Source organism: Oncorhynchus mykiss, chromosome 24 (assembly GCF_013265735.2).
Source record: "Oncorhynchus mykiss isolate Arlee chromosome 24, USDA_OmykA_1.1, whole genome shotgun sequence".
In the NCBI taxonomy this organism is placed as follows: Eukaryota; Metazoa; Chordata; class Actinopteri; order Salmoniformes; family Salmonidae; genus Oncorhynchus; species Oncorhynchus mykiss.
In genome coordinates this window covers 10,004,599-10,027,580 of record NC_048588.1, presented here as the reverse complement: position 1 = coordinate 10,027,580, position 22,982 = coordinate 10,004,599, and the positions used below count along the sequence as shown (strand labels likewise).

Sequence of the window (22,982 nt, the reverse complement as noted above, 5' to 3'; positions counted from 1 at the left end):
ACGGCGCACCATTGTCATCTACCTCATGCTAATGCAATCTGACTCCATCAACGGCTCGCACATGTATGTGGTGAGGGAGAATAGGAGATAAACATGAAAACCATCGCTCTCAAACACACACGTAAATCTGTACACTCAGAATGACTGAAGGTCATGGTGAACCAAGATTGCTGGTAGCATCGATAGATTAAACAAGAACATTATTGTCCATTGCGTTGTGAAATAGCCATACCATAGGTATGGTTTACTACAGGTACAGTCTCAGAGGCACCAGTGTGTTGAGTGTAACTACTGTGGGTAGGGGCAGGGCGACGTGGGCACCGGAGGTTGCCTGGCTGGAAGGCACAGGGATTAGCGGTGCGGGATCAGAGGTGGGCGGTGGGCCACTCTTTAGGTAAAAGATTACATTTGCACCCCGATTAAGGGATAAGCAGCTTTGTCGGAGCTCCAGGCACTCACGGGACCAGGGGATACTTCCATACTGCCTGGCCAGGGGTAATTAAGGTTTATGTAATTAAGGTTTAACGTCTCCCCTCCCTGTCGGTGTCCTCCTCCTCCCCAACTCCATATTAATGCCCATGATTTTGGAATGAGATGTTCAACGAGCCTGGAGTCCACATACTTTTGGCCATGTAGTCTACATTATATGGACTCCGTGTAAAATAATAGTGGTGGACATGATTTTTGAATGACTACCCCTTCCTCTGTCCACCATACATCTGTAAGGTCCCTCAGTCAAGCATTGAATTTCAAGCAGATTCAAGTACCAAGACCAGGGACCTTTTTGACAGCCTCAAAGATGGGCAGTAATTGGTAGACGAGTAACAATAAATCAGATATTGAATATCTCTTTAAGATATTAATTGTTAAGTTAATATTCCTTCCTGTCAAGTTAATAATTCTGCTATGGGTGATGTATTAAACCACCCCGACGCATCAAAGATGCAGTCGTGCTTTTGAACTGAGCTGCAGGACAGGAAGGAAACTGCTTAGGGATGTCACCATGATGCCATTGGTGATTTTAAGAGTTGGCTGTGATGGAAGAAAACTGAGAATGGATCAACATGTGACTCTACAATAATGACAGTGAAAACAATACACAATAAAAAAGATTCCAAAACATATATATATAAATATGCATGCAACAAGTCACTAAAGTAATACTGACAACAAAAACAGCAAAGGAATAATACTATTTTTGGCCTAAATGCAAATCCAACACATTACTGAATAACTGCCTCATTTTCAAGCATGGTGGTGGCTGCATCATGGTATGAGTATGCTTGACATTGGCAAAGACTTTGAGTTTTTCAGGATGAAAAGAAACGGGATGGAGCTCAGCACAGGCAAAATCATAAAGGAAAACCTGCTTCACACCAGACACTGGGAGATGAATTCACCTTTCAGCGCGACAACCTACAACACAAATCTACACAGGAGTTGCTGACCAAGACAGTGAATGTTTGTGGCCAGGTTACAGTTGGCTTAATTCGGCTTGAAAATCTATGGCAAGACTTCAATTTTGTAGTCAAGAATGGTGAAAAGAACGGCCAAATATCTTAAGAGACTTTCCCAAAACTCACAGCTGTAATTGCCGTTAAAGTGTTAACATGTATTGACTGAGGGTGATGAATACTTAAAGGTAGTGTTCCTTTTCATGAATCTTAAAAAATATAATTTCATCCACTTATACAGTATTTTGTGTAGACAATGGACAAAAATGTACAATAAAATCCATTTGAATCTCACTATGTAACACAAAAAAAAGGGCAGTGTACTTTCTATAGGCACTGAATAATACATTTGAGAAACTATTCACACGGCCACTTAGATATTTTTATTTACCACAAGCACCATGGATACACCATGTAAACTAGACCCTTTAAACATTGCTTACAAAAAATATTTTTACAATTTCAACAATGTATTGTGTTAAGCTGTTGAATAGACTTCTGGTGCCATATTCAAATTTCATCTGGAGACTTATGCTTGTGGACTTGAGACAATTTTAAGAAATCATATGAAACTTCTTTGCAATCATACTAGACACCTTAATAATGCATGACTTATTTGTTGAGAAGCACAAACAGATTTAAATAGCATAATCAGAGTAGAAATAAAAACAATTTCATTAATTAACTTGCTTTAATGAAATCAAGTCAAATTACAGCAAATCAAGTGATTTTGTACACAACAGATAACTGAAAGAATGTACCCAAGTCCACATGTTGACAAGTGGCTTTAAACATTGTTCTTCCATTAACAGCCTTGTTATTCACTCAGGAATCCACTCCTTCTAATGAGGGCATTAATCTTGGTTTTGCAAGAACGAAAGACAAGATCACCAACTGGGAGAGAGGGACGGGAGAGAGCCCCCTTCTGAAGCCTTTAACATCCCCAACTGATGCCGACAGACCCAGAATCAGTGTATTTAAATATCCAAATGCATTAGAACTGACCCTGAATCTGACAGGCACCATCTGGATTGGGCTGGTGCGTGAAAATATCATTGCACAGCAAATAATGTTCCAAATGGTGGTGACTTGGATCTTCAATATTTTCCAACAACACAGATTTAAAAGGGTGGCAAATCCATCACGGACTTAAAAGGGGCTGAGTTGGTTGGAGACATTTGAGGGGGCAAATAGTAGCTCTTTGGCTGGCTGTCGCCCAGTGGCGGTGGGTGAGGCTGTGTTGTGAGTGACATCACAGTCCTGAACAGTTCCATAGGTTGGTTGTTTGGTCTCTAGGTGATCTCCCTGAAGGCCCTCTTCTCAACATACTTCACCTTGAGTCTCCTCTTGAACCTTCGGGAGGAGGTGGAGCACACAATCAAAGCACTTCAATGGCTTTATCAAATCAAGACTATATTCTCCTGTATAATAAAAACAAAAGGAGATGTGGAGGGGAAACAGCACGTTGCCCTCAGTTCCCAGGAGGCTGTTCACACAACAGCTCCCTGAGTTCCATGACTGTCTTCACATTTCCGTGGAAATACTGTGAGCGCAAGGATGGGTTCATCACTGGACATCGTCGTGCTTATTAAGCTGACTGAACCAAAAGAGAGGTATACTACAACGCATGTTAGCCAGCTAACTTTGATAAAACAACAAAAGGAACTATTTTTTGGTTCATTAAGACAGCTAAATGTGTGTTTGGTTGTTGGGTCAATTAGACCAAGCCAATTTAAAGCTCATCTTTCTAAAAAAAAAGTTATTTCACAATATTATGGGCTAACGCATAGATCCTGCTTTGTAGTATACCTCTCTGGAAACAGACAATAATGCAAACAAATCTAGAATGTTCTACTATGAAAGTTATGCGTTAATGACATGCACAAACTACTATGTATAAATATATACCCGACATGAGATGCTGTTTGTTTTACAGAAAGGGAGAGAATAACTTACTTGGCTCGTTCTCTGGGCTCAATCATGTTTCTCTTTTGCATACTCTTGAAGCGGTCCTTGAGGACACTGCCCTCTGGCTGCAGGACACATAATTACATGTGGAGAAGGGAAACATGTCAGTACACATCAGTAAATCCTTGCTCCAAAACGGGTCAGCATGTGACATTATTGTGAATTAAGTTGCTATGCTGTAACTTTTTCATCATTTCAGTTCCACACACATGTACATGGGTTCAAAAGGTCAGCCCAGTGTGAATGCATTGCAGACAGTGAGAGGGATGGTCAGTCACAAACCCTGAGTGTCCGCAGGGATCCAGGAATCTCATCACTCAGCTGGATCTCTAGATCCTGAGCCTGGAACCTGGGGAGATATGTGGGGGCCAAGTTCAGACAGAGTATGGAGATCACAGAGAGGACAACGGCACAGACGAAACTCATACTAAGGGGAAAGCAGCACTATGGAAATCAGGCTAAATGATTTGGTTTTGGAATGGGGTATAGGTTTTTCTGGAGCCCATTGTTATTGAAATGTCTAAGGCTTCTTCCAGTTCATACTAGGATGCGTTTTACCTGCTTTTCAAATTGGCCAGGAAGCTCTATGGAGGACCTGCTGCATCTCACCCTAGATATAAATTGTAATAAACAACCAAGATGGTAGATGAGAATAGTGGCATTCTTGTGGAGGTACTGACTTGAGTTTGCCGAGACGTCGGGGCATGGACTTCTCTGCCTCCTGGTTGGCCTTCCGCTGGGCCACCCTCTCTCTGGTCCGCTGCTCCCGCCTCTTCAGGGTCGCCTGGATGGAGCGCAGCTGGAAGAGCTGCTGCTTCTTGTCAGTGAACACCCTTGCCGCCTGCTTCTGTTGTGACTGAACAGCACAAGAGACACCGTCGGTCAGATCCTAAGCTAGCACATGGAGGGGAAAGGCTAGAGCACATTAGGGGGAAAAGGCTTTGTAGTCTTGCATGCCTTTATCTTGTCGGCTCGCTCTCTCTTCCTTTCTTTCTCTGTCTTTTTCTCCTGCTGCAAGCCACCACGAATAGAAACATCCTCCTCCTCCTCCTGCTCTTCCTCCTCCTCCTCCACTAACCCTTCCACTAGTTCCTGGAAGACTGTCTCCTGCAGAGAAACAACAGAAGGTGGTCAGGCAAAATGGAGCTGAAGGACCACATACAGGTCTGAATTGTGTAATGATGAACAGTGGGTGGGGGGGGTCTGTTGTCGTACCTCAGTGGCAGTATCCTCTCGTTTGACAGCCAGCTGTCTCTCTAGTCTCAGCTCTGCTCTCTCCCTCTTCACCTCCACCTCATGGGCCTCTAGTAACAAGGCCTGGGAGAAAAAGGTCAGCACTTCAATACATCAACCACGGCATTACTCAACATGAAGAGACAGAACACCACACACATCATGGGAGCAGAAACATTGATAAGTTGGCATTGGCATTTAAAAATCACTGTTTACGTGTATTAAGTTACCTGATGGGAGAAGAAGTCTGGGTTGTAGGAGCCTCCAGGGGCTATGACTTCCACTGCCGGGAGAATAGAGGGCTTTGCGTTGAGCTTCTCTGGTCGCTAAGAATGAACAAGACAGCGTTTAAAACTTAAATACAGTAAGACAGTAAATATACAAACACTCCTATTTGCCTAAGTACCCCTTTTCACGATACAGCACATACAATACTGAGAAACTATAAACTTTAAGGCAGTGACCTTGCTGCAGTCTCACCTTCACACGCCTTTTCCCTGTTTGCTCAAGGTAGTAAGGATCTGCAGTCTCTTTGGCTGCAATATGAATAAAAGGTGGTCACAAACACTGACAGAAGAACTCCAACCATTTATTTGACTTAGTTTAGCATTTTTTTATTTATTTAATTTATTTATTTATTTATTTCACCTTTATTTAACCAGGTAGGCAGGTTGAGAACAAGTTCTCATTTACAATTGCGACCTGGCCAAGATAAAGCAAAGCAGTTCGACACATACAACGACACAGAGTTACACATGGAGTAAAACAAACATACAGTCAATAATACAGTATAAACAAGTCTATATACGATGTGAGCAAATGAGGTGAGATAAGGGAGGTAAAGGCAAAAAGGCCATGGTGGCAAAGTAGATAAAATATAGCAAGTAAAACACTGGAATGGTAGATTTGCAATGGGAGAATGTGCAAAGTAGAAATAAAAATAATGGGGGTGCAAAGGAGCAAAATAAATCAATAAATAAAATACAGTAGGGAAAGAGGTAGTTGTTTGGGCTAAATTAGAAGTGGGCTATGTACAGGTGCAGTAATCTGTGAGCTGCTCTGACAGTTGGTGCTTAAAGCTAGTGAGGGAGATAAGTGTTTCCAGTTTCAGAGATTTTTGTAGTTTGTTCCAGTCATTGGCAGCAGAGAACTGGAAGGAGAGGCGGCCAAAGAAAGAATTGGTTTTGGGGGTGACTAGAGAGATATACCTGCTGGAGCGTGTGCTACAGGTGGGAGATGCAATGGTGACCAGCGAGCTGAGATAAGGGGGGACTTTACCTAGCAGGGTCTTGTAGATGACATGGAGCCAGTGGGTTTGGCGACGAGTATGAAGCGAGGGCCAGCCAACGAGAGCGTACAGGTCGCAATGGTGGGTAGTATATGGGGCTTTGGTGACAAAACGGATTGCACTGTGATAGACTGCATCCAATTTGTTGAGTAGGGTATTGGAGGCTATTTTGTAAATGACATCGCCAAAGTCGAGGATTGGTAGGATGGTCAGTTTTACAAGGGTATGTTTGGCAGCATGAGTGAAGGATGCTTTGTTGCGAAATAGGAAGCCAATTCTAGATTTAACTTTGGATTGGAGATGTTTGATATGGGTCTGGAAGGAGAGTTTACAGTCTAACCAGACACCTAAGTATTTGTAGTTGTCCACGTATTCTAAGTCGGAGCCGTCCAGAGTAGTAATGTTGGACAGGCGGGTAGGTACAGGTAGCGATCGGTTGAAGAGCATGCATTTAGTTTTACTTGTATTTAAGAGCAATTGGAGGCCACGGAAGGAGAGTTGTATGGCATTGAAGCTTGCCTGGAGGGTTGTTAACACAGTATCCAAAGAAGGGCCAGAAGTATACAGAATGGTGTCGTCTGCATAGAGGTGGATCAGAGATTCACCAGCAGCAAGAGCGACCTCATTGATGTATACAGAGAAGAGAGTTGGTCCAAGAATTGAACCCTGTGGCACCCCCATAGAGACTGCCAAAGGTCCGGACAGCAGACCCTCCGATTTGACACACTGAACTCTATCAGAGAAGTAGTTGGTGAACCAGGCGAGGCAATAATTTGAGAAACCAAGGCTGTCGAGTCTGCCGATGAGGATGTGGTGATTGACAGAGTCGAAAGCCTTGGCCAGATCAATGAATACGGCTGCACAGTAATGTTTCTTATCGATGGCGGTTAAGATATCATTTAGGACCTTGAGCGTGGCTGAGGTGCACCCATGACCAGCTCTGAAACCAGATTGCATAGCAGAGAAGGTATGGTGAGATTCGAAATGGTCGGTAATCTGTTTGTTGACTTGGCTTTTGAAGACCTTAGAAAGGCATGGTAGGATAGATATAGGTCTGTAGCAGTTTGGGTCAAGAGTGTCACCCCCTTTGAAGAGGGGGATGACCGCAGCTGCTTTCCAATCTTTGGGAATCTCAGACGACACGAAAGAGAGGTTGAACAGGCTAGTAATAGGGGTGGCAACAATTTTGGCAGATAATTTTATAAAGAAAGGGTCCAGATTGTCTAGCCCGGCTGATTTGTAGGGGTCCAGATTTTGCAGCTCATTCAGAACATCAGCTGAGCAGATTTGGGAGAAGGAGAAATGGGGAAGGCTTGGGCGAGTTGTTGTGGGGGGTGCAGTGCTGTTGACCGGGGTAGGAGTAGCCAGGTGGAAAGCATGGCCAGCCGTAGAAAAATGCTTATTGAAATTCTCAATTATGGTGGATTTATCAGTGGTGACAGTGTTTCCTATCTTCAGTGCAGTGGGCAGCTGGGAGGAGGGGTTCTTATTCTCCATGGACTTTACAGTGTCCCAGAACTTTTTTGAGTTAGTGTTGCAGGAAGCAAATTTCTGCTTGAAAAAGCTAGCCTTGGCTTTTCTAACTGCCTGTGTATAATGGTTTCTAGCTTCCCTGAACAGCTGCATATCACGGGGGCTGTTCGATGCTAATGCAGAACGCCATAGGATGTTTTTTTGTTGGTTAAGTGCAGTCAGGTCTGGGGAGAACCAAGGGCTATATCTATTCCTGGTTCTAAATTTCTTGAATGGGGCATGTTTATTTAAGATGGTTAGGAAGGCATTTAAAAAAAATATCCAGGCATCCTCTACTGACGGGATGAGATCAATATCCTTCCAGGATACCCCGGCCAGGTCGATTAGAAAGGCCTGCTCGCTGAAGTGTTTCAGGGAGCGTTTTACAGTGATGAGTGGAGATCGTTTGACCGCTGACCCATTACGGATGCAGGCAATGAGGCAGTGATCGCTGAGATCTTGGTTGAAAACAGCAGAGGTGTATTTAGAGGGCAAGTTGGTTAGGATGATATCTATGAGGGTGCCCGTGTTTAAGGCTTTGGGGAGGTACCTGGTAGGTTCATTGATAATTTGTGTGAGGTTGAGGGCATCAAGTTTAGATTGTAGGATGGCTGGGGTGTTAAGCATGTTCCAATTTAGGTCGCCTAGCAGCACAAGCTCTGAAGATAGATGGGGGGCAATCAGTTCACATTTGGTGTCCAGAGCACAGCTGGGGGCAGAGGGTGGTCTATAGCAGGCGGAAACGGTGAGAGACTTGTTTTTAGAGAGGTGGATTTTTAAAAGTAGAAGTTCAAATTGTTTGGGTACAGACCTGGATAGTAGGACAGAACTCTGCAGGCTATCTTTGCAGTAGATTGCAACACCGCCCCCTTTGGCAGTTCTATCTTGTCTGAAAATGTTGTAGTTTGGAATTAAAATGTCTGAATTTTTGGTGGTCTTCCTAAGCCAGGATTCAGACACAGCTAGAACATCCGGGTTGGCAGAGTGTGCTAAAGCAGTGAATAGAACAAACTTAGGGAGGAGGCTTCTAATGTTTACATGCATGAAACCAAGGCTATTACGGTTACAGAAGTCGTCAAAAGAGAGCGCCTGGGGAATAGGAGTGGAGCTAGGCACTGCAGGGCCTGGATTCACCTCTACGTCGCCAGATGAACAGAGTAGTAGTAGAATAAGGGTGCGGCTAAAAGCAATAAGAATTGGTCGTTTAGAACGTCTGGAACAGAGAGTAAAAGGAGGTTTCTGGGGGCGATAAAATAGCATCACGGTATAATGTACAGACAAAGGTAAGGTAAGATGTGAATACAGTGGAGGTAAACCTAGGTATTGAGTGATGAAGAGAGAGATATTGTCTCTAGAAACATCATTGAAACCAGGAGATGTCATTGCATGTGTGGGTGGTGGAACTAATAGGTTGGATAAGGTATAATGAGCAGGACTAGAGGCTCTACAGTGAAATAAGCCAATAAACACTAACCAGAACAGCAATGGACAAGGCATATTGACATGAAGGAGAGGCATGCTCAGTCGAGTGATCAAAAGGGTCCAGTGAGTGGAGAGGTTGGTTGGGGGTCACGGCGATTTAGACAGCTAAATCGGTAGCAAGCTAGCATAAGATGGAGGTCTGATTATTAGCCAACTCTTGCGTTCCGTCAGTAGATTAGTGGGTTTCCGTGTGGTAGAGGGGATGAATCCAAATCATACAACAAAAATAAAAACAATAGATATAGTTATAGAGGCCCAAGAAGAAAAATAAATCAATAAATAAAAATAAAATAAAAATTGTCCGATTGTCTATTCAGATAGCAGCCGATAAGATAGCCAACAGCTAGCAGGCCGCAGATGAGCGCCCAGGCAACGTTGCGCCGGAGGAGCCAGCCGGACAGTTCTCTCGGGTAGACAACGTCAGCAGTCTAGCCGTGAAGGCCCGGTGGGGCTCCGTAGGCAGCAAAACGGGTCCGGATAGGTGACTGCAGCCCAGGAGTGATTGATGGAACTCTTCAGCTGGCTAGCTCCGGAACAATTGATGTTAGCTCCGGAATCGACGAAAGCCGATAGTCACACGGATAGCAGCTAGCTAGCTGCGAGATCCAGGCATGGACATCCAGAGCCAGCGGCCGAAATCCAGGGACATGGAGAGAAAAATTGGTCCGATATGTTCCGCTCCGAGCCGCGCTGCACCGCGCCGTACAAAACTGGCGATAGATTCTCGAGCCAAAGGACAGCTGGACCAGCTTCTGGCTAGCTCCCGGCTAGCTTCTGGCTAGCCTCTCGGAGGATCACAGATCTGAGGTAAATAATACTTTTTTTATATAGATATAAATTGGTGAAACGGATTGCAGGAGTGTTCTGAAGATGAGTTTTTGGAAAATAAAAAATGTATGTGAAAAAAAAAGTTGTAAATAAATAAATATATATATATGGGACACGACAGGACGAGGACAAAAATACGTCTGAACTGCTATGCCATCTTGGGAGAGTGTCTATTTTGAATAGCCAAACTTACCCTCTCCTCCCCACAAGTCATAATAGGGTCTGTCTGGGAAGTTGTTGGCTGCCGTCTTTGCCTTTGACGTTTTAGTTGCCGGTCTGCGGTTCAAGAGCCGTTTCTGTCTCCGTGGCAACACACCCATGGCCGCCAATTTCTCAGCATTCTCTGCAATGCGGCGGAGTTTCTTTGCGTTTGGTTGCTGGTAGGCCAAAACACTGGGGGAGAGAGGAGGGAACTGAATTTTAAATAGTGTCCTGAAGACTTCAGTGTGTACAATCACATCTTATTATGAGAAATAAACTAACCAGAGTACACTTGTGTACTTATCAATATACAGCCTTGCTGCATGACTCCAGTTTACAAAGTGGGGGGAAATCTGCGTAGTATTAGTTTGTGCAACAGAAAACAAAAACAAGTATTTCTTATTGGACAAGTTCAGGTAGTCCCCTTCCCGTTTGTTTCCATTTCATTACTAGTAAATACGACCCAGTAGAGGGGAAACAGCACATTGCCCTCAGTTCCCAGGAGGCTGTTCACACAACAGCTCCCTGAGTTCCATGATTGTCTTCACATTCCCAAGGAAATACTGTGAGCGCAAGGATGGGTTCATCACTGGACACTGTGCCATGCGCAAGCTGACTGAACCGGGCCAAACCATCTCCAGCTAAGGGCCAGGGAAGGATGGGGGTGAGAGGGCAATTGTCAGGGTATATCAGAAAAACTCACTCTTTAGGCGGAGGGACAAGGGAGTCATGCTGCAGGATCAGGTCTATCCTCAGGGGCCGTGACTTTGACTTCTTCCCCTTCTTTCTCTCTTGGACTTTTAGCAGACACAGAAAACACAAACTTCAGTGATTTGACACTTCAAACATTAACAAGGTTGAAGCAGAAAATATATTTGACGTAAACAGTGATATTGCTTACCTGGCCGGACACTTTTTTTCTGCTCTCCGATGTCCACAAAGAACAGGCTATCATCTGGCTTCTCAGATATCAGTCCTCTGTCGAATAAAATATTTAAAAAAAAGTTTAACTAGGTAATTCCATTTGAATCAAAATATGTAGCTACGGCATAAAGCATGTGTTAAACTCTAAATATAAGTATTAAAGTTAGCTAGCTAACGTTAAGTAACGTTACATAAAAGCAGCCGAATCATAACGTTACTAGTAAACAGGTTAAGAAACGATTCAGTTTAGGTGTGTTGCTCAAGGTTGGATAATTATGAGGATGATTATAGTTTGGAACGTAGGTAGGACATAGTTTTTTTTGTTTTTTAAACATGTAATCTAGCCAACTCCCTTGATTAACCAGCTTAGCTTGCTTGCTAATTAGAATAAACAACCCAACGTGTACATTAGCATTGCAAGGTACAACTTCCATTTTTGAAAGATGTTGACCTGGACTGATTGACATGCAAACCTAGCTTGCTAGAATAATCAGATGTTTGATAATGTCGCAATAATACGCTTATTAGCAGGTAATAAAAGCTAGCAAGACAGCTAGCTCTGTTGGCAAACATGCTGCTCACCCTGTAGCTCTTTCCTGAAGTCTCACGTCATCCAAAAACTCTTCAACATCTTGAATATCACTGTGTTTGTTCCAATTCTTTTTCTTATTCTTATTCACACGCTTCCTCCGGCCACTGTTCAAGTCATCTGATTCGGCCGACGATTTAAAAGATATGAATCCTGGCTGCAACGCTGCCACGCGTTTGAGTCTCTTAACCGCCGCCATCATACCGGATCAGCCTTCTTTTCTTTGATGAGGTTTTAACGGCAGTTGGCATCCAATAAATGTTACATTACCGCCACCTACTAGACTGGAGTATAACTCCCTTAAACCTTGCTTGAAAAAAATACAAAATAAATAAATACAACAAATACCCTACCATCTAACACTACTAAAAACATAATAATAATGTCTAAATAAAATACCATACTCCACTATTTAAATCCATTTAGTCCTACTTCAGGCCAACAGCCTGAAAGGATGGGACACCACCACTTAACACACCCTGTAACTCTTCTGATGTCAAGTCTCGCACACCCAAATACTTATCTGCAGCTTACACCACAACCTTTATTTTCTTGGACTTACATTCCATCCCTGCAGTACAGTTGATAACCATTGCCATAAATGCCAAAAATCCAATCTTACTGAAACGTATATCATTTGTTGGTTTATCCCTCTGTACTGGTACAGATCTACTACTCACACCACTCTTCTCAGGATCCCTCCCCCTTGACCCATCTTCCTCTACTTTCTTCACTGCCTCAGCATATGACAACTTCTGCACTACTATAATCTTGGAAACCTCAACCTGCCCCTCTCGCACAGGACATTTCTGATCCCCTGCCCAATGGGCACCCCTACAATGAACACATTCCACTACTTTCCCCAATGCTACGTATTCCTTTCTCTCATGCCCTTCTGCACACTTCTCATACCTAGGAACCTCCCTCCTACACACTGATGCCACATGCCCATAAGCTTGACACCCGTAACAACGTAAAGAATTCGGGACAATAGCTCGTAACATCACTGTCGGAAAAAGACTCAACATCAAAACTCAAAAGAACAGACAATGACTCTTCTGTTCCTCCACTCACGCCACTGTCTGCATTGCACCAAACAATGAGCAACACAAACACCGGGAATCTTCCCCTTCAGTTGGTCAGCTTTCACATTTACCACGACCCCATTAAATCACTCGTTTCAATGGCGCCCCTTTTTTGAGTGCAAAACAATCCCCATCTCTTGCCCCCATTCACTTAACACAGAGCACTTGCTCCCTCTGACCAGCAGAAACACATACAATTATCACCAGACCACTTCTGGTTACCTTCACCGATTCCACAGTACCCAACTCTGTTTTCACCTGCCCTGAGACCAAAAATGGATCTGCCAATAGGCAAGGGTCCACTTTTTCCAAAAACGTCACTCCTACTGTCACAGACTCATCTTTATCCTGACCCTCGGTGCAAGCCTCTGGCTCCGAGAACTTCACCACACCTACCACATCCAACATTATGGTGCATTACTGCCAGCTACTGTACTGGAGTGTGGGCCAGAAACAGGCATTAACTAAATCCTACCTGCCAGATCTGTTGCTCTTAAAAAAGACAACAAAATATTTGAGACAATATCTAATGACGTTCTACTCAATATACACTTTAAACTAATTTCCTGTATCAATTTCTCCCTCAAATTAGATCTGAGCTTCTCTCTTTCCCTCTGATACTGCCCACATGGTAGCAATATATGCTCCACGGTCTCTGTTTCCTGGCAATAATCACACTTTCCTGTTGGATGCTTTCCTCCCACATTTAAGGATTTATTCAACTGGCTGTGTCCCACCCTTAATCTTTTTAAAATAGCCTCCTCTCTTCTGTCCCTTCCTGCCGTGGGTTTATAGTACCTCATAAAGCAGGCCCTGTCTGCTACGTGACCTAAAGGACTGGAGACTCCTTAGCACTGCACATGAATCAGAGCGAATAACTACTCTGTCTGGCTTGACTTCCTCCACCCACTGCAAGGCCAACGGTATGGCCATCAGCTATGCCGTTTATACAGCCAGATGATCAGTAATGCGTTTCCTGACTCTCACCCCACATTCCTGCACTACAAATGCTGACCCAGAACGTCATGTCCTCGGATCTTTTGAACCATCTGTGTATATGGCAACAAAATCCTGATACACTGTATCCAGACGTCCATTAAACAAATCAGATGGATCAACACCCTCCCTATCTTTCTGTAGTCTCTCCAACACTTCTAGATCAACTACTGGAGGCGGGAGTAGCCATGGTGGATTTACAGGGATAGCTACCATTGGACTAAACTCCCTTCCATACAGTCCCATCTCCTTCACCTGGGTATTACTCACTCACCCAAAGCTTGTGTTCTGTCTTCGCTCATGTTCCCAGCATGTCGGTAAAATCCCTTTTGCAGGATGAGACACCCCATGTCCCTGTAGGGTGAGCCAATAATTCATTGACAGCTGCTGTCTCCTAATCTGCAATGGCATATATCCTCCATCTCCACCTGTAATGCAGCCTCTGGGAGATATCCGAAAGGCCCCACTATATATTCTGAGTCCTTGTCCCTGTATGGCATCTAGCCTTTCCAATGATGTCCGGGCTGCCGAACCATACGCTATGCTACCATAGTCTATTACAGATCGGATCAATGCAACATACATGGTCCTCAATGAGGAACGCCCAGCTCCCCACTCCTTCCCCGCTGCTCGACACCACCATACACTTCCCTATTTGCTTCCCTCTGCGCCATGTCCTTACAGTACACCGACAAGCTCCCATCTCTTAACACATTAATTAGCATTACAACTTCCCCAATCAACTCCTTTATCACAGCCGTCAACCTTATCGTACTCATCTCCCCAACTCCTCTGTCCTCCCTAAACTTCAGAACCACTTTATGTTCCTCCTGACCTCCATACTTGCTTCACTTTCTTCTCCATCACTATCATCACTATCTCACCCAGTCTCAGCATAGCGGTGCCAACTGCCGCCACACCGAGTAAACTTTGATTGTTTGTTAATCAAAGATTAACCGCTAGACACCGCTTTCAGCCTCTCTGGCTAAATCTACTACCAGAGCAGTACCCGGGAGTTCAACGAGCGTCTGCGTAGCCCTCCGACGTCTCCAGTCCATGCTCTGCTGGATCAGCTGTAGAATGTTTTTTCTTTTGAGGTTCAGCATGAGCTGATGGGCCTCTATCGCCACCTCGAGGAGGGATTGTGTAAAAACCACCCCTGGAAATAAGATATTTGTAGGCCCAAAATGTATAAAATGAAGATTTTTGCTATGTATTTTTGCTAGGTATTTTAATACTTTTGTGATTTAAAACTTGTTTATAATACTAAAGCAATGTTTGTCACAATACACAAACCTTCCAGGAAATGTCATCTGAGAATCTAAGTTGTTTGATTTCTTACATTAACAAATTTGGTAACAGAAATCCAGTAATTGCTAATTTTGTAATTATAAACATTTTGTCTCGTGCACTCACGTGGAATCACGTGTCCCATAAAACACCTTCAATTAGTCCATAAATGTCATACATTTAAATGGTCAATATCTGCCAATGCAATAAATATACATTTTAAAAACATCGCACATTATGTAGTATATCACGCTTTTCTGAATGTATTGATCATATTTTTCAGTTAAGATGATTGATAATTGATTGAATGGGTCAATTGATAAACGTGTAGAAAAGTTGGTATCTCTTGTCGCAGCAGATGCATTGTGGGTAACCTGCCATTTTAACCCAATATAGGACTCCATTCTGTTGTGGGAACAACGCAATAAATAAGGACACGAGACCAGTTTCACATTTAAACATTAGCTGTTGTATCAAAGGTAAGTGTCGTGTTTGAAATATATATATTTAATTGTGTATTTGTGAATTTTCACTTTTTTTGTTCTTTAGATAGTATCTTTTTGCAACTAAATCCGCGATCATAGGGAAACCCAAGCTCGACGACCGAAAAAGCAAGCTATTATCTGCTTGTAGTAACTAGAGACCAAAGCATTCCTGTCGAATTTGACACGGTTATGCACCGGTTCTGAGTGATCTTCTGAGTACTGAAGTTTTTCAATCGATCCCTAGTGGTGTTTAGAACAATCTTCAATGTGTTTGTTAGTATAAAGCGACAAAGTCCTCGTTTAAACGTCGTTTTAATTGTCACCCTCTTGTAAAACACATTCGAATTTTCCTTCCCGTTAGTACGTTCCTGTTACAGCAGCCATCGTCTCCAATGCGTAAGAGGCGGGGACCTATTTGGTGAAAAACATTGCTCATTGGCGAACAAGGAAGAAAATCCCGCCCATCAGATCACTAAACAAGTCCCGATTGGTAGTTGTATGAAACCGTTACGCTGTAATTCGCTCAATTTGATGTTCATCTTTGCGTAATTGAGTTACAGATTTGGGTACAATCCGTGTTGTAAACAAATATCAAATTGTAAGCATGTTGATTGGTAGGTTACTTTAAGTGGTATCGGCTACTAGTTACCTGTCAAATTGTACTCTAATATAATTTTGGGATTAACCAGTATTTACGTAATCTGATTACTTCCTTTTTACATTTGGATTAATTTTCCTTTAGAATCGTTAGACAAAAGACCCATCGAACGCTTTGTGTCATTCTAGTGGTCTCTTGTGATCAGGTGGAACAAATTTAAACGTGCCTTTTAACAATGATGAATTGAAAGTCAGATTAGAAAGATGGTTATGTATTTTGTCATAACAGTATTTCTAAATGTAACCGTCTTGTTTTTCAAAAGTATCTAATCGGATGACAATATTTTTGGTAAGGTAACATTAGTTAACTTTGTAATCAGATGACATGTAACAGATTATTCTAAACCCCGTTGATTGGATAGTGTATCCAATCATTAATAGACCAAACAATGTGCTTTTTATGGGTTCATAGAGCTAAAATGTCTCACCTAAAATCAAATGCCTCAAAAGCTTGGCATTTGGAAGTATGACACGTGGCATTTATCAGGCTAACATGGTTTTACGCTGCAATTTGATATCTAGTTGGTTACACTCCCATTAACATTCCTTTCTCAACTTTGCCTTTATTCAGGTAATTTGTAGGAGCCATGGCCCGTACCAAGCAGACAGCCCGTAAATCTACTGGAGGCAAAGCCCCACGTAAGCAGCTGGCCACCAAAGCTGCCCGCAAGAGTGCCCCTTCTACTGGTGGGGTCAAGAAGCCCCATCGCTACAGGTGATGGAGAGTGATGGCACGCATAGTGCCTGAACAGACTTTCACCCACCTGGTGTCGTGGTCTCCTTTAATAATTGTGTAGATGGAGTAAAGGACCACACTGGTTAATTAATTACTGTGTGTTTTACTCCAGACCTGGTACTGTGGCCCTGCGTGAGATCCGTAGGTACCAGAAGTCCACTGAGCTGCTGATCCGCAAGCTGCCCTTCCAGCGCCTGGTGAGAGAAATCGCTCAGGACTTCAAGACTGACCTGCGTTTCCAGAGTGCAGCTATTGGAGCCCTGCAGGTCAGGGTTTATGATTTCTGTTAACCTGCCAAATAACACTAAAACCAGACCTATCGGGAATCTGTACACTCAAAGGGAAACTTCATAATTTTGGCAATGAGGCCCTTTATCATCTTTTGCTGAGTCGGCTGAACTACTGAATGCCATATGCCTGTCCAGTATGAAAAAAGTTAGTTGGGTTTGCGAGCTAATGCTAGTTAGTATTAGCACAATGACAAAGTCTATGGGTATCTGCTAGCATGCTCATAGATGTAAACTTTTAGTCATTGCACTAATGCTAGTTAGCATTGGCTCAAGAAACTTTCTTCATACTGACTCTGGGGAAGTAAATAAAGAGCCTCATTGCCAAAATCCCTTAAGGTGGTGACCTACTGGCAGTCATCTCCCCAAATGTTCAAAGAATGCATTGGTCCATACCAAGAGAGCTTATGCATGTCAGCTGAATTCAACTTTTTTTTGTCTGCAGGAGGCCAGCGAGGCTTACCTGGTTGGTCTGTTTGAGGACACCAACCTGTGCGCCATCCACGCCAAGCGTGTCACCATCATGCCCAAAGACATCCAGCTGGCCCGTCGTATCCGTGGGGAGCGTGCTTAGACGCCTCCCCTTTATTTTTATATACCTCAGTCTGTCTTTTCCTCCCTTCCCACTTATCCTTATAAGGAGCTTGATTTGAGTAATGATGTGACACAAGTAAACTGTAGTCTTGTCCCCCTTAGTTCTCTTAGCAGCAGACTTTTAGGGTACTTTGTATCTGTTTTGAAGCTGATCTGAGTCACACCTTTGTGTATGCAACTCGACACAGCAAAGGGTGCATGCATGAAGCATCTTGGGCAAGCATTTCCCCCTCCTACTATTACATTATGACAGGGTTGGTTTTCTAATTGATAAACATGTGGTGTTTTTACATGTACCCTTTATCATTTTTTTTTACAACTAGTGTTTCTACTGTTTACGTGATACATTTACAAATGGTTAATTGTGTTCTGAAATTGATCAATAAAAATATGACTTTGCATGATTCAAAATATTGCATAGGCCTATGTAGCACAATGTTTATGTATTTCTCCCATGTTTTTATCCTGGTAATATTTTAGTTTCTTTCTCAGGTTGTGATGCCCTTTTCACACTGATTTCGTTTTTTTTTTTTTTTTTTTACATTTTTAAGCAGATATTTGTAAAAATCCAGAATTCTCATACAAAGGTGATAAACTACTGTTCCACAACTGGTTGAGTGAAGTGATTGGCCTGTACTGAGTTGTATGCTGCTGGCAATGGTATTTTAAATAGTGAACCGTTTTAATGTTATTTGAACTGTCATATTCAATGGCAAAAGTACCCACTTGTTTTACTTGCCAAGTAAATATTTTTTAAATAGAAAACGGTGAGTGAAAATCACCAGTATAATACTACTTGACTAAGTATTTGGTTTTAAATATACTTGATCAAATTCCTTACTAAGCACACGGCACCGTTAAATTTTATTTTTTTACGACTAGCCAGGGGCACTCCGGCATCATTTACAAGCATGTCCAAAATCTTTACATCACATTCAGACTTTGCTCGTCTTAATATATTTCTTATAATGGAATTAAGATGTGTGAATTGTTTAGCTATTACTGCATTGTTGGCGCTAGGAACACATTTCGCTACACCCGCAACGACATCTGCTAAATATGTGAGGAGTGAGTCTGCCTGATCAGAGGGCGTAGGGATGACCAGGGACGTTCTCTTGGTAAGTGCATGAATTTGACCTTTTTCTTGTCCTAAGCATTCAAAATGTAACAAGTCCTTTAGAGTGTCGGATATTGTGTGGCGTAAACACTTTGTCCAAAATATAATTAAAGTACAGATACCCCCAAAAATTAAAGTAGTACTTACGTATTTTTACTTAAGTACTTTACACCACTGATTGGGAACCAGACCTTTGACATTGCAGGCTGACATTTGCACAATACTTGTGAATGTAAGGTTGTACGATATAGAAATGCACAATAACTTCAGCATAATAGCTTTCTTGAGCATGGCAAATTGAAAAGCCAAAACGTTTCCACAACATCTTGAGAAAAATATTGATAGCAAGTATGCTATATGTTCGGATATGAAATTTGGAGACTGATATAAAGTAACATTTAGTGGCGTACAAAAAAATATCCAAAGATGTGTCTGAAGCACCACAAATGAAACGAAACTAGAAATGTTTGTATACACTATGGCATTCTGGGAGAAATGATTGACATAGCGGCCATTTTCCCGCTGGACGGTTGTTCCCATTGTGGATACGAGGAAGAAAATACTGACACCGCCAGACAAGCTAAACACTTCTCACATTCTTTTTAACCACTTTTGGTGTAGGTAAGTCAAACACTCGACTGCTTTTAATTTACGTGATCTTCACATTCGAAAAGTTTCAAATTGCTTCAATTGTGGTGTAATTTTGTTGGAGATCCATCTCGTTTTCGTCGTAGAGGAAAATAACAAACCCCACTGTCGAAACGGCACAGAATTGCAGCCTTTTCTACAGCTAGTGCAACTGGATAAAAAAAAATTCAAATTATGCGCGGGTTCACTTCGGTTGTACGCAGGCATTGGTGGTCGAAGTCCGTTTATGTGCCTACATACGAGTTCTCTGAGATGTCTTTTATGTATATTAGTTGTTTGATGATATTGTCAAACAGCTGTTTATTTAAATATCAAAGTTTTAGTGGTACTCCTTTGCTCTTCTGCCTATGGTCTTTATCCCGGTTGCGCATCAAGCAGCCGCCATCGTCACAGCGGAGTGGGCGGGGCAACCAACGTCTAGGAGCTGTAGATTGCGCCTTCTCGTGACAGAACATACGCTGATTGGTCTTAGTCATATGTTTACACAATAAGATTGACTAACCAACCAATGCCGTCGTTTTCCCCCATTGATTGATTGATTGATTGGCCCACTCGACTTTGATTGGGAAAATTCATGTTGTAGACTCTCAACACTTTTTTTGGTTCTAGATGTGTTCAATGACAGTGAGTGGAACACCCAATTACTGTACAGAAATAATCTTGGGGATTTTCACATTTTGTGAAAGTTTTGAATCAGCTAAGGTAATGGATGAATACAAATCCAGTTACTTATTATCAGGTATAATTGCAATGAAAGTGTAAGCTATAGTAATTTTTGTGGTTCTCCCCTTTGTTCAGGTGATTTGTAGGAGCCATGGCCCGTACCAAGCAGACAGCCCGTAAATCTACTGGAGGCAAAGCCCCACGTAAGCAGCTGGCCACCAAAGCTGCCCGCAAGAGTGCCCCTTCTACTGGTGGGGTCAAGAAGCCCCATCGTTACAGGTGAGAGTGACAGTGAGGCTGAAAGGTCTTGCCAAAGCTGCCCTCTGTCCCTGAGCCACACTAATGTTCCTTATTATGACTCCATCACCACCTGATGCAAGAGAGAAGGATTTAGGCCTAAAGAGTTTGATTACATGTTTGACTCTGGATTTCTGTAATGAATCCATACAGTGGTGTTAGTCATGGGATTGTTCTAACTGTGTGTGTTTCCTTCCAGACCTGGTACTGTGGCCCTGCGTGAGATCCGTCGTTACCAGAAGTCCACTGAGCTGCTGATCCGCAAGCTGCCATTCCAGCGCCTGGTGAGAGAAATTGCTCAGGACTTCAAGACTGACCTGCGTTTCCAGAGTGCAGCCATTGGGGCCCTGCAGGTCAGTGCTAACCCCAACTAAGGGACACAAGCTGTCATAAACCACATATCTCAAGTTCGAGGCAGGAAGACTATAATTGCATTATTACTTTTTTTTTTAAATCACACACTAAAGAGGAATGCTTCGATCATGTGCCTGAATGTATGACAAAATATAATTTTACAGGTTGATATTGTCCACACTCTAAGTGTGTTGTTGTGAGCTGTTTCTCCAACCTGTTCTTTGTTGTCTGCAGGAGGCCAGCGAGGCTTACCTGGTTGGTCTGTTTGAGGACACCAACCTGTGCGCCATCCACGCCAAGCGTGTCACCATCATGCCCAAAGACATCCAGCTGGCCCGTCGTATCCGTGGGGAGCGTGCTTAGACGCCTACCTGATTTACCTCTCCTCCCCTCAACAGTCTGCCCTCCCCTTCCCTCCCCCTCTCCTCTTATGTTGGTAGTGATTTAGAGAAACAATGATTATGATAAGAATAATGTGTATAGTGGTGTTTTCTTAGTACTCTCGGCAGCAGACTATTATAGGGTACTCTTTTGTGCATGTACCTGCTTGTTGCTGGTCAGATCCCCCACCATCACACCATCAAATCAGATGTTCCATTGTCATGATGCCGTGTGGAGAGATCAGATAAAACAAGACAGGGAATCTGACATAGGTTGTGGTCGCAGGAGGATGGGGTTAGGTTTTTGTCTGCAGAGTGGAGTACCTCTTTCTCTGCAGGGTGCTAGAACAACTGCCCTAGTCCCCTTCCTCCTTCCCCACTCTTCCAGTGAAATAGAGACTGAGCTGGTATCTTTCATGGCAACACATGAACGAGAGTCCAGCCCCCCCCCCCCCCCCCCCCCCCCCCCCCTTGTGTGTGAGCGTGTAGATTCTGATCAGCACAGCAAATTGTATACAATTCAAAAACATCTCTGGAGCAATTGTTTATTACAATATTGATCATTATCATGGGTATTATTTTTTATGCTTACGCACATATTTCATAGTGGATAAAAGATTTGTGAATGAAATGGAGGTGGATTCAAATAAAATGTTGTACAGAAAACAAAATTGACGTAAGCTATCGTTTCTACTGGTGTTGAAGCTTGTGATTTGTTTTAGCTGTCAAAGGGGATTCTAGATTGTTCATTCTCATTTCATCGCCTCTTATATTGGCACTATTTTCCCTTTGTCTTTGAATTCTCAAATTTGGCTTCTGCGATAAATAATTGGAGACAGCATTTTAAGGCTTTTGCAAACAAATAGTGAATCCAGTGTTCTTTGTGATCACTCCTGTGGGGCCTTGTTGTGAGGTTTATGGAGCTGGTGGTCAATGCTCTCTTGCAAACCAAAAACAGTCTAATTGGTAAAGTGATCATGTATGTTAATGTTATGTGAGCTGTAATTGGAATGGTCACGGATATTTAGACCTCCCCCTTTGCTTCTCAGGTTGTGTCACCCTTTTAACTTAAAATCATTTTTGTTTCTTAATTGGAATTTGAAATGTTAAGATGTTTAAATAAAACAATGTTTGTAATTTCTCATATGTGGTAATAAATGGATGTTACACGTCTCAGTTTTGTTTAGTTCATTGACTGAATCAGTTACTACTAACAGATTTAATATTATGGCCAGAGCTGTAAAAAGCACACATTTGATTAAATATTATTTGTCATATACACATGTTATTGCGGGTATAGCGAAATTCTTGTGAACAATCCTGAGTTAGGTTTGTTTGCTATTACCATCACAATCTGGTGTTTTTCTGAATGCACTAAATCCTTGTGTAAAGGAGTTACACAGAAGTGTCCAGTACTGAGTTGAGGCAATGGAAAAACATAATACAAATTAAAAACATGGTTTGTTCTCGTAATTTAGAGCTAAAAAACGACCAATAGAGGGCAGTAAAGTACCACATTTCAACAATGAGCCATAAAGACAAGCCATACTCTGAATGAAGTGAAGACTATGGATGGAGGGGTATCCTTAGAGCTGTGCTGCTCTATCTGAGATAAAACTGAAACCTTACAGAAACAGCATTGTATCAGATATTTGTTCCCCGCTGTGGTAAGTTAGGCCTAGAGCACAGTGTCATTCTGTGTCCCTGTTTTTATGTGATGTCTTCAGATCCTTCGAGAGAGAGAACATCCCTATAGAGAATGTTCAAAAGGTGCTTTGCTTCTTTATTTGATCAGTCATCCCATTGATAACTACATCAACACTAGCAAAACAACTGGGCTCAGCCTCAGAGACCCATGCATTCTCTTCAACATTCACACCAATTGAGATTCTGTTTTATTGTAGAAGTTGTGAA

At 42.6% G+C, this 22,982-nt stretch overlaps 3 protein-coding genes across 6 annotated transcripts; 2 read left to right on the top strand and 1 right to left on the bottom strand.

The window, feature by feature from the left end:
• Nucleotides 1–1,823: 1,823 nt before the first annotated feature.
• On the bottom strand, nucleotides 1,824–11,730 carry LOC110503697 (ribosome biogenesis protein NOP53). Its single transcript, XM_036961997.1, has 12 exons — nucleotides 11,473–11,730; nucleotides 10,868–10,944; nucleotides 10,670–10,766; nucleotides 9,959–10,158; nucleotides 5,136–5,191; nucleotides 4,886–4,981; nucleotides 4,638–4,739; nucleotides 4,380–4,529; nucleotides 4,103–4,278; nucleotides 3,705–3,771; nucleotides 3,411–3,487; nucleotides 1,824–2,807 (listed from the first exon to the last, which is right to left on the bottom strand). Exons 1-12 carry the CDS (start codon nucleotides 11,679–11,681, stop codon nucleotides 2,747–2,749), a joined length of 1,368 nt encoding a protein of 455 aa, XP_036817892.1. The 5' UTR covers nucleotides 11,682–11,730; the 3' UTR covers nucleotides 1,824–2,746.
• A 3,446-nt stretch (nucleotides 11,731–15,176) lies between these two features.
• Nucleotides 15,177–18,220, top strand: LOC110503698 (histone H3.3A). The gene is made up of 4 exons (XM_021582159.2): nucleotides 15,177–15,329; nucleotides 16,564–16,707; nucleotides 16,841–16,994; nucleotides 17,461–18,220. Exons 2-4 carry the CDS (start codon nucleotides 16,580–16,582, stop codon nucleotides 17,587–17,589), a joined length of 411 nt encoding a protein of 136 aa, XP_021437834.1. The 5' UTR covers nucleotides 15,177–15,329; nucleotides 16,564–16,579; the 3' UTR covers nucleotides 17,590–18,220.
• A 373-nt stretch (nucleotides 18,221–18,593) lies between these two features.
• LOC110503700 (histone H3.3A) lies at nucleotides 18,594–22,241 on the top strand. Of its 4 annotated transcripts, none has more exons than XM_021582162.2 (4): nucleotides 18,594–18,727; nucleotides 20,173–20,316; nucleotides 20,534–20,687; nucleotides 20,923–22,241. In XM_021582162.2, exons 2-4 carry the CDS (start codon nucleotides 20,189–20,191, stop codon nucleotides 21,049–21,051), a joined length of 411 nt encoding a protein of 136 aa, XP_021437837.1. In that variant the 5' UTR covers nucleotides 18,594–18,727; nucleotides 20,173–20,188; the 3' UTR covers nucleotides 21,052–22,241. The 4 variants fall into 4 exon arrangements, with proteins under 4 accessions (XP_021437837.1, XP_021437835.1, XP_021437836.1 ...); XM_021582160.2 differs by lacking the exon at nucleotides 18,594–18,727 and adding an exon at nucleotides 19,201–19,347; XM_021582161.2 differs by lacking the exon at nucleotides 18,594–18,727 and adding an exon at nucleotides 19,231–19,343.
• Nucleotides 22,242–22,982: the final 741 nt, after the last annotated feature.